This window comes from Lathyrus oleraceus, chromosome 1 (genome assembly GCF_024323335.1).
Source record: "Lathyrus oleraceus cultivar Zhongwan6 chromosome 1, CAAS_Psat_ZW6_1.0, whole genome shotgun sequence".
In the NCBI taxonomy this organism is placed as follows: Eukaryota; Viridiplantae; Streptophyta; class Magnoliopsida; order Fabales; family Fabaceae; genus Lathyrus; species Lathyrus oleraceus.
Genome location: NC_066579.1, coordinates 151,395,596 through 151,406,748, shown reverse-complemented (window position 1 = coordinate 151,406,748; position 11,153 = coordinate 151,395,596). Strand labels below are relative to the sequence as shown.

The 11,153-nt window shown below is 33.0% G+C and overlaps 1 protein-coding gene and 1 pseudogene across 2 annotated transcripts; one reads left to right on the top strand and one right to left on the bottom strand.

Moving 5' to 3' along the window:
• Window positions 1-1,174: 1,174 nt before the first annotated feature.
• Window positions 1,175-5,984, top strand: LOC127123327 (uncharacterized). 2 transcript variants are annotated; one of them, XM_051053564.1, is made up of 11 exons: window positions 1,175-1,406; window positions 2,411-2,603; window positions 2,725-2,810; window positions 3,166-3,250; window positions 3,902-3,980; window positions 4,257-4,387; window positions 4,481-4,567; window positions 4,667-4,779; window positions 4,998-5,128; window positions 5,255-5,368; window positions 5,578-5,984. In XM_051053564.1, the coding sequence occupies exons 1-10, from the start codon at window positions 1,348-1,350 to the stop codon at window positions 5,365-5,367; spliced, it is 1,077 nt and encodes a 358-aa protein (XP_050909521.1). In that variant the 5' UTR covers window positions 1,175-1,347; the 3' UTR covers window position 5,368; window positions 5,578-5,984. The 2 variants fall into 2 exon arrangements, with proteins under 2 accessions (XP_050909521.1, XP_050909516.1); XM_051053559.1 differs by having other exon boundaries at window positions 5,255-5,374.
• Window positions 5,985-6,205: 221 nt separating this feature from the next.
• LOC127123342 (protein ABA DEFICIENT 4, chloroplastic-like) lies at window positions 6,206-8,201 on the bottom strand (annotated as a pseudogene).
• Between the last annotated feature and the right edge of the window lie 2,952 nt (window positions 8,202-11,153).

Sequence of the window (11,153 nt, the reverse complement as noted above, 5' to 3'; positions counted from 1 at the left end):
AGAATCTTATCCTCTGCTTGCATCTATAGTGGATCAAGTGTTTCCCCCGACGTAGGGTGTGATGGTGAGTTATCTATATGCCTTTGTTTTGTGATCTGATCTGTTGTTGATGGATCTGGTTAATTTAAGATCTAACATGTGAGTAATGTGAAGGTTTTTGAGTAAGTTGGTGTTGCTACAGGAGTTCTTTTCTGTAGCTTTCTTATATTTATTTCTTTTGTTCATTTTTTCTTACCTTTTATCAGACATTTCTTGTGCTTTGTATCTAACTTTTATATTTTTTATTCCCCATATTATATATTATATTTGTCATTAAAAAATATTAAAAAAATATTGGCGAGTTGTTTTCATTATGTTTGGATGCAAAACGAATCAAACTCGTTATTTATTAATCTTAGGAATTTCTAACCGCACCATATGGAGTTGAAAATACCATTTGAAAATTCAAAAATTCCCTCCAAATTTTGGATATGCATCTTCGGACGAACTTAAAATCACATAAACAAATGCGTTGTAGGCGAGACACCTTTATTTTGCCTAAAAATATATGGAGATACATCTCCGAAAACCGAAGACGTATCTCTGTAAAGTGTCATGGTGTTCCATCACCATTACCTCTACTATCTTCTCATTGTGATCAACAATTACCCTTACATGGATAAAAAAAAATCCAAACATGTATTTCCGAACTATTTTTTTTTACAAAACGAGGGTGTTTTTCACTTACGTACATGTATTTGGTATATTTTAGAATGTGTCTGGAGATGCATTTTCAAAATTTGAGAGCATTTTAATATTTTGATGTGATGCTCTAGTAATATATATAGAGTGCATTTAGAAATCTACTTAATTTTTCGTATCCACTCTCTCTTCTGTTAAAAAAGCATCATGTTTATGTGTCTTTATGATCATTCTATTTTATTTTTTTCATTTTAATTTAAGCACTTATTTTAATAAATATAAAAAATAATTCGTGTTTTTTAAAAATATTTTAGTATAAATTTCTTAAAATTAAAAAAAAATCTCAACCTAATTGATGGGAACAAAATCAACTAATTATTCATTGATTTGCGGGGGTGCGGTTGGCAAAGAAGTAGGGTGTTGTAGTGATGATAACCATTTTCCCCATCGGTGGGTCCAGTAACAAAGAACCCAAAAATAAATTCAACTGAAAAAAACTTGAGCAAAAAAAAAAAAATACAGAACCCTTTTTGTAATAGCGAGAAAATGAAGAAATCAACGATGAATTTGTGATTTGAACCCCAAATTCTTGTTTTGATTTGAATTGAAATCACCACACTCTTCACTCTTCATCCATCACTCTGTTCTTAGTACCATTCCAGAACAATGATGTCCCCAAATCATTTATCAGATGATCGAGCCTCTCCTCCTCCTCATCATTTCAGGTAAACACAAAAATGTATTTTTTTCTGTTTTTGTTGATGAATTTAGTCGTAATTGATTCTGGGTATGGCTTATTTTTTAGCATTGGTTTAAATTAGGAGAAAAAGTTTTTTTTTTTAAAAATTGGGAAAGATCTATGAGCGGTTTTATTTGTGATATTCTGAAGGTGTATGTTTGTTTGTTTCAATTTTGAGTATTGTAAGGTGCATTGAAATGTGACTAAGGTTTAAGCTGAAATTCACATGGTTTAGTTGTTTAAGAACTTGGTTGTTGCTACTGTGTTAGTGTTTCATAGCTATTATAAGAGTTGTAGTTTACTTAAATGTTGAGATTCAATCCATCATTGCTAACGACGTTGATTAAAATGATTTCAATTACTTTATTTGTTTAAACTAAGCGTAGGAGAGATGAAAATGTTGTATCGGATGCGTGGTAAGACTAGATGATACATGATTACAAACAACAACATATAGTAGAAAAGATGGTGAAATTTTGGATTAGGTAGTTTGGGCATGTTGAGAGAAGATTTTTAGATTCTGTAGTAAGAAAATTACAACAAATGGAGGGTAGTCAAATTGCTTGAGACTTTAGAGAGAAAAAGACCTTGAAAAATTATAAGAGAAACTATTATGAAAGACCTAGAGATTATTGAGTTGGATAGAGATATGATATATGATATAACATTATGGCGTCATTTCATCTATGTAGCCGACCATGCTTAGTAGGATAAGTTTTGGTTGTTGCTGTAAATGGTTTCAATCGCTTTGAAAAAGAAAATAGTGAATGATTTTTGTGTTTTCTGTGGACTGTTTATTTGTTATGCTCATAGTGGTTATTGTGTATAAGCATTTTCCAGTTTCTTGAAATTCTAGTTCTGCTATGCCATACTGATTATTGATTGGTTATCCATATTATAAAACTTTTGTAGAAGAGAGATTGTGTATTTTGAGTTTTGACTTGGCTTGTTCTTGTTGTTCTGGCTACATTTTTCTTCTTCCCTTTGTAGACATACACCCTTGCAGATAATTCACGTTGTTGCAAATTTCTTGAGGATATGGTCAATATACTCCATGTTCCGATACTTATCACAGACCGGAGCTTCCGTTGTTCTTTTTCTTTTTGCCTGTCTGGCTCCTGCAGCTATCCTATTTTTGATTTTGCAAAAGCCTTGGAAGGGAAGGCCACTTTCTAATACACAGGTAAACTTGATTTCTACTTTACCAGAGAATACAAAGGAATAAGCGTTTACATTCTAAGTAAATTTTAAGCTTTTAACATGGTATGCGTATTCCGTAACTAATTCCATCTTTTTTCTTTCAGGTTGTGCCTTCTATAATAAACGGTTTTATAACAGCCCTGTATCTGGTCTTATGGGGAAAGGGACTGAAATCATGTGGCCCAGTTAGGTTGGTTTTGTATGCTCAAAGAAATTTTCAGTTGTCAACTTAGATTTGTCGTGTTTCTTAGAACCTATTTGAATTGACTTATTTGAATTTATCTACTAGCATAAGCATTGTGAGACTGTTTGAGAGAGCTTATGAAAATTGATTGTGACCTATCCATAAGCTATCTTCAGCTTATTTCTATAAGCTCTCTAGGATAGCTTATGAAACCACTTCGACTTTATTTTATCTTTATTTTAGAAATAACTTATACATAAGCACTCATATGATAAATGTTTATGTTATAATTAAGTTGTTTATCGAAACATCGCTTTAGTCTAACTATGTAATAGCTTTATTGTTTTTCTTATTAATTCAGAGCGATATTGGGTGAGTATTCTGGCGCTGTCCTTGGAGTACTGTCTGGAGTGTTGTATGGGAGGAGAAGCAATCTATGGAAAAAGGTAATACTTTTCATATACTTTCTTTCACTGATTGTGTTACGTAAACGGTACCACGTACCACGAATTATGAAACCGTATACTCCAATTTAATTGGATACTTATCCTCCAAGAGTTAGATTTTTCTACAAAATGCTTCTCCTTTCTTAGTTTCTATTGATTAATATTTTAAGAATTTGCAACTGTTTCCTTACTTGTTTTACCATTTCTCATGAAGATTTTGTTTTTCTTTATCCTCTCTTTAGGGTTATCCAATTATATTGTTTCTTGAGTTTGTTCATGTTTCCTGTTATATCTATTTGAATTGATTAATTTGAGCTTATCTACTTGCATAAGCACTTGTTAAGCTGTTTGAGAGAGCTTATGGAAACATCTTATGACATGTTCATAAGTTGTTTTTAGCTTATTTCCTTAAGCTCTCTAGGGTAGGTTATGAAAACAACTTATAGCTTATATAAAAATTGTCCGACTTTATATTATTTTTTGTTATAGAATTAGAAATGACTTATATATCGGCACTTCTGTGATTAGAGATTTTGCTATAAGCGCTTAATTAATGATGTTATGTGCCGTCTTGATTGTGATTAATGTGTTTAAAAGAAGTTTATGATCTGCTCTAATCTGGTGGGTACACTTTCTTATTTTTTGAACCAGATAGGTGGCCTAATTGCCATGTCTGCATCATTTTACCTGCTATCTGAAGGATGGGCCACAGCGACATATTCTCCGTTCTATATCCTTACTCATTTTGTTATTATTTCTTTCTTAAATTCAATGTATTAAAAATCGAACATGACATTGAACCGGCCAGACCTCTAGGTCATGGTTCAACCTCCTTAAATCAAGATAAAATTGCAATCAAACCCTTAAAATAACTGAACCGTAGCATAGTCCTGTTCGGTTTTTAGTTGACTAATTTTACTCCTAAGTGCATTTCTTTTTCTTGTTTGTGAAATCTATCATCATTTTTTATCTTTTCCAAATGGTTGTAAGCTTAACTAGAATATACCGTGGGAAGATAGAGAGGAATCTGAGGCTCAGAAAGAACACGTTTTGGGCTTGAAGCATATGTTAGTTCCTATTATTGCTGGTATCCTATCAGCACTTAGGAGAGTGATCGCAAGGCGCGTTTCAATCAAGGTACATTCATGTAATTTGCAATTAGCTTTCTCTTTGGTTTCAGTTGCTTTATATGTGCCCTAATATCTAAACCGGAACATCTTTTGTTTCCAGAATCAACTTAAAAGGCGGCTCCATGCTTTAACTATTGCTTCTGCGACGTGTTTTATGTTTCCTATTGCCATGTGGGACGTAATCATAGTGAGTTCTGTGAGGATGTTTTCTGTTTTATAGAATCTTTATCGTGTTGTTTTGACTTCATATGACGATTTCTGTAACCCTCTCCTTTGACTCCTTCAGGGATCACCTTCCGAAAGCAACGGGAAACTGCCATTCTCGGCCTGGGCCTTCTTCAGCACAATACTCTTTGGAAATATTGTGATATTCTATGCCGACAGTATTGCAGAGGAGAGGTATGCCGTGATATTATTGCCACGAGTAATCGTTGAGTAAAATAGCGTTTCTGCAGTTTGGCTATTAGGCTTCTTCAGTGTTGCTAAATAGAGGCTATAGTGTCGCTATGGCACTATAGTATAGCAGAATCTGAACAAACCGTTATTGTTCCGTGATTCGATATTCAACACATAATGCTGTCAAATAGCTACACTGAAATTTATACTTTTCATTGTAGATTGCACATGGTCTTCTCCTCACCGAGGCATTTGATAGCTGCTAGCGCATGCATCATTGTCATGGAGATTGTGTACAGGATGGATTTTTCTCTTACAGGCTTTGTGATTTGTAGCTTAATATTAGGTTTTGGTATGTTTTGAATATTAATTATTCTCTTCGAATTTATATTTCAATATGCTTTTTTCTCGGCTTTGTCTCTTTTTTTTTGTCTTTTAATAATAAATATTACATGTTCTTTGCAATGAAATTATGTAGGGATATATGAAGCAACTTCATTGGAGCGCAACAGAAAAGATTCTACTCGAAAATCAGATTTATTGAATGAAGAATTCGATAATCCAATCGAGATGTCATCGCTGCCTACTTGAAGTACATGTATTCTCAACTTCTCATTCTGAAATATGACTTTGTTTACATTGTTTATACGTGTCTTTGCATTTCAACCCGGAGCTTCTGTTTTAATTATTCAACGAAAAATTGGAAAGATATGTTAACTTGATTGCTTCCTTTAAGTGATTCTTTGTAAAATAAGTGATTATCTGAAGGATTCTCAAGTTTGTTTGTCTACTTTTTGGCAGGCTGTTTGGAAGCATCAAATGGATTCAATTGACACATAAGTCCACTTGCTATATGATGAGTTACACTTGGGCTCTGGCAATTTGTGCACTACTAGTTGCGAAAAAGGCCGCTATCCATGACTTTCGGGAACTTACAGTGACAAAAAATATCGACTGGAATTGTCGCCGATTAATCTGATTTTTAGGGAGGTTGAACTGCAATTTTAGCTCACAAAGTTCATCGTTTTGTCTTGTATAGGATTATTATTTAAGATAGCAGTTCCTTGTGTAGTTTAGAAGAAATTATCAGTTTAAAAAAGAAATCATTATTCATCATGATCCTGATAGAAGTTGTATAAATCTTTATATAAGCTGACTATACTTTTTCATGAAAATAATGGATGCCAATCAGTTGGCGGGTTCGAATCCGCGCATTCTACTTATTCATCTTTAAAGGATAAAATCACTGTCTGTTATATTAGAACTATGCTATTCACTTTCTCGTTTTTTTATTGAATCGACATCAATCAAGTTACCATTTCATCCGCGAGGAGGATGGTTTGTAAACTTCTACTTTTAGAAAGTTAGGTTTTTCATCATTAGAATTTCAAATGATTTCTAAGTAACAAAAAGAAGTTAAGTTGTGATAGAACCAACAACTTATAATGTAATATTTTGATAGAGTAAAAAAGAACTTCCAATGACATTTACGACTAGTAAGTAGTAACTTCATCTCATACATGAATTTATGATATTCTAAAACTTGAAATAAAACTGTTATTTGGCTCCATAGGAGCTCAACCATGAACCCTCCAAAAATCCTATTTGTTTTCCTTGATAGTTTTAGTCATTGCTTTGGTTATCACATGAGAAAGAATCCCAATAGGGCAAAAGAACAAGCAAAGAGAAACTGAATGCCTTGTCTCAATCTCACTCTCTTGTCCATCTTCAAATACCTGCCTGCATTTATATCCACACAAAAAATATAATCACAATAAGCTTTAAATTTGTTTTTAATCCCATAAACATGTCTTCTTCTGATCTGCGTAGTACCAACACTCATCATTAAAGACATGTTTCATGTCTGACACCAATACGACACTTATTCATGTTCATATACTATTTCATTTTTTCAACATGTTTTATGTTTGAATCAATGTTTCATAGAGTCGATGATCGAGAAAGTAATGTAATTGGAGGAAGGTCAGAAAAGAGGCAAAACCTTGCAGCAAAGAGATCAATAACAAGAAGGTGAATCCAAGCAGAGGCTAAAGTCATCTCACTAGAGAACATTTTTCCTATACTACTTAGCTGCACAAAGCAAAATAACATATATCAAATTGATATATAATAATAACTATTTTGAAAAGGAAAAGTTTAATCTTATTGATTAATACACACCTCTGGTAGTAAGTATTTACTTGCAAAAATCAGTTCAACTGTCTCAGGAGTCCATGAAAGATACAACAAATATGCATATAGAATTCCAAGTATTGCATATGGAACATTACTTTGCATAGATTTTTTTGTCTGCAATTTTGATTCAAAGAAAATGAATTAGGCAAAAAAATTGAACTAGAACTTTAGCAATGTTTTGAAAATTGAACTGGATGGTTCAACCGGTTGAACCGAACCGTAAAACCGCAGTCTACAGCTGGGTTATTTGAGCGGTTCAAGCATAGTTTTGTCATCACCCAAGAATCAGAGGTGTCACCAGTTCAATGTCTTATTGAAAAATTGAAGATTTTGTCAAATACAGTAAGAAACATACTAGGTCAGAATTTGGAGCTAGAACCATGAGAGTGTAAAATGGAAGTACTGATGTTGTTCCTATTGTAAAGGCAGTGCTAGCAAGTTGTGATCCAGATAACACTGCAACATGAAGGTAGAGAAAAAAAATCAGAAAAGAAAAATCGAAAACCAAACTAGACTCGTAATTTTTTTTTACACGGTCAGTATATCGCGAAAAAGGATTACATGAAGCATATACTGGACTTGGTTTTCTATAAGATGCCAATCTCATAGCTTTTTGTTTCACAAGAACTCTTGATCCTCTTATGAAACTCCAATCTTTGATTAAGTTGTTGATTCTATTTCTCACAATGAGTTTGTGACAATGCTCAGCATCAATCTTAAAGAAACAAAATCATAATTATAAACAACATTCATTAATTGAAGATACAAAATGTTACCTAAAGATTATAATAGAAAACACAACATGATCTCTGTAACACCGACACTTCTGATGAAACAGAAACACTGGTGTCCAACAAGTGTCAGTATCACATGAAAGATACAAAATAAGTGTACCTTGGAATGAGAAAAGCAAGAAGAAGAGAAAGCCATGGTTGAAGAAAAACAAAAACAAGGGAACAAGGCAATATTGGATTATAGCAACAATAGCAACTTCATGGATGAATAATATAATGCAAAACAGATGGTAACTAGTGACTGACAGGAGTTTCCACTTGATGAGAAAACAAAGTGTTGAATGTCAGAGCCCAAAAAAAGAGGAAGGAAAAAAGGTTAAGTAAGTGTCCACTATCTGAATAAAGAGAGTTTCAGTTTTATGGAAAACAGGTAAATGCACTAAATAACAAAAAGTTTTGATGAATAATATATGACATCAACATTCATCTCCCTTCAACTTGCATCTTGTTTTATATTCAGGTGAATAATAGTGAGATTTTTGTTAGAAAGAGTATTTATGAAAGAGAATATACTTAATTTTTTTGTCCAAGTTTATAAAGTTTATATTTGTTGGTCAAATAATTCAGTTCTTTATTGGATACCTAAGTTTGTTTGAGTTGACTAGTGGAAAAAAAAAGCAAAGAAATAATTAATCATGGGAGAAAATGTTAGAGTTTACAAGAGAGATAACTTATACCCCAGTGTTTTACGGTTTTGGATAAATATATGATGTAAAGTCAATTTTATCCATAAACGTTTAGCCATTGACACTTAGAGTCAACAAAACCATGAACGTTTGACCCATTAATATTTTCGAATCACAACTCTCCAAACTTCCCCAACAATTACTAAAGAGGGGCCACTTATCTCTTTCGTTTCCTTTTATTTTGGAGTTGACTGATGCACTTTTTAGAGTGGATTAGGATTATGGTTTAGAAGATAAATTGCATAATCATCATAAATATTATAAAAATAAATCAACTAATACGAAAGAGAGTAAATATAGCTCAATTGATTAGGAAAAAATTAGGGGTGACAAATGGTAAAAAAAGAGGCAGACGGATATTGTGTTGGACGCAACTCTAAACATTAAATTGCTATGCAAAAAAGTGAGGTAGGACGGACTCGTGTGCACTTCGTTTTTTAAATCTAAAAATTGCAAAAATTTATGTTAACGTTTGCACTTGCAAAAAAAGAAAGAAAGGTGGGGGGACATATTAGAGGGTGCGAATTTAAAATCTTAATTCATCTTACAAAAAAAATGAGGGCAAAAAGGACATGTCTGGTGGACCAGACCTATTTTGTCATCCCTAAAAAAGTTATTGATTTATAAGCAAAAAAATATTAATCATACAATTAATTATTAATTTTTTCTGTTTAAAAAATATATATTTTTAGAGAACAATAAGCAAAGATTCTTCAAATTTTACTTTTTGAATAAATTTAAAAACCTAAATGGTTGGTCCAATGTTCTAATTGAGAAGTAATTAGTTTGATTATGAAGGCTCAGAGTTCAATCATATTGAGTCTTATATTCCTTTAAGATGTAAGAAGATGGAATTGTTGGAGATAAGGTACTGAGACAAGTCTCGAAGGAGAAGACAACAACTAGAATTCGATTGAAACTTGAAGATTTGTACATGACTAAATATATGGAAAATCATCCTTATCTTAAAAAAGCCTTATATTCCTTTAAGATGTAAGAAGATGGAACTGTTGAATCTCAATTGGATGTCTTCAATAAGCTGATTCTTGATTTAGAAAATATAGATGTGACTATTGATGATGAAGATCAGACCCTGTTCCCATTATGTGTTTTTCCCAAGTCTTTCTCTCGTTTCAAAGAAACTATTTTGTATGAAAGAGAATCTTTGTCCATGGTAGAGGTTTAATCAACCATAAGCTCAAAGGAATTGAATGAAAGAAATGAACAAAAGGCTTTTGTGAGTGGTCAAGGTTTAATAGTCTGGGGGGAAAACCAAGAATGACAACCATCATGAGAAGAAGAAATCAAAGACATAACTTGGAAATAGTGGTAATATGCCTAACATAAGATGTTACCATTGTAATAAGGAAGGACATGCTCGGATATTTTGTCTTGAAAAGTAGAATGGTTACAATTTTCAAAGATCAAAGGATGGAGGAAATGCAGCTACGTTCCAAGATGGGTATGGATATGCATAAACTTTAATGGTGGCCTTTGGTAAATTTGATGGATAGTGGATTATGGATTCTGAGTGTTCCTTCTCTTGGTTTGAGAAGTTCACTAATCTACATGGAGGGTTAGTTTTACTTGGAAACAATAAGCCATGTAAAATTCAAGGTATTAGAAGTGTAAGGTTTAAATTTCATGATGGGATTGAAAGGATTATCCAATTGGTGAGATTTATTCCTGACCTTAAGAGAAATCTGATTTCCCTTGGTGAACTAGATAGAAAAGGTTTTCTATTTAGAGGTGAAAATGGCATGTTGGAGGTCATGAAGGACTTAAGGACTATCAAAAGGGGTGTAAAGAAGCATTTATTATACTCATTGGAAGGAAATGTAGTAGTTAGGCCAATAGCTTTAGTTTCTATAACAGACATGTCAAGAACTGAGATGTGGTATAAAAGGTTAAGGCATGTAAGTGAAACTGGTCTAGTAGAGCTCTGTAAACAAGGTCCTCTGTATGGTGACAAAGTGGTAAGACTAAATTTATGTGAACATTGTGTTTATAGTAAGGCCTAGAGCACAGTTTGGAGTTTGTCAACAAAGAACTTTGATACATGCTTATCTATGGAGACTATTTAGAACTTTATCTCATTCTGGTGCAAGATACTTCCTGACTTATGTAGATGATCTCTTAAGAAAGTTGTGGATTCACATTCTCAAAACTAAAGATGCGTTGTATGAGACCTTCTAGAATTGGAAAGAAACTTTTGAGAATCAAACTAAAAGGAAAATCAAGAGATTTTGTACAGATAATGGTCTTGAATTTTGTTCTAATTTTTCAGTGATTATTGTAGGAACATGGGAATTTCTAGGCCTAAATCAGTTTCTAGGACACCCCAGCAAAATGGCCTAGCATAAAGGTTAAACATAACCATACTTGAGAGGGTTAGATTCATGCTCTCAAGTTCATGTGTTTAAAGATATTTTGGGCAGAAGTTATGACAACAAATTATTTCTTGATAAACAAATGTCCATCTACAACCTTGAACATGAAAACACAAGAAGAAGTCTGGTACGATCATCCTTCTACCTATGACAAGCTTAAAGTGTTTAGTTGTGTTGCCTATGCACACATAAGGCGAGACACATTGGAACCTAGGGCATTAAATTGGATGTTTATAGGGTATCCATAAGGTGTCAAAGGCTATTAATTGTGGTGTTTAGAATATGGACATGTGAAATGCATTGTAAGTAGA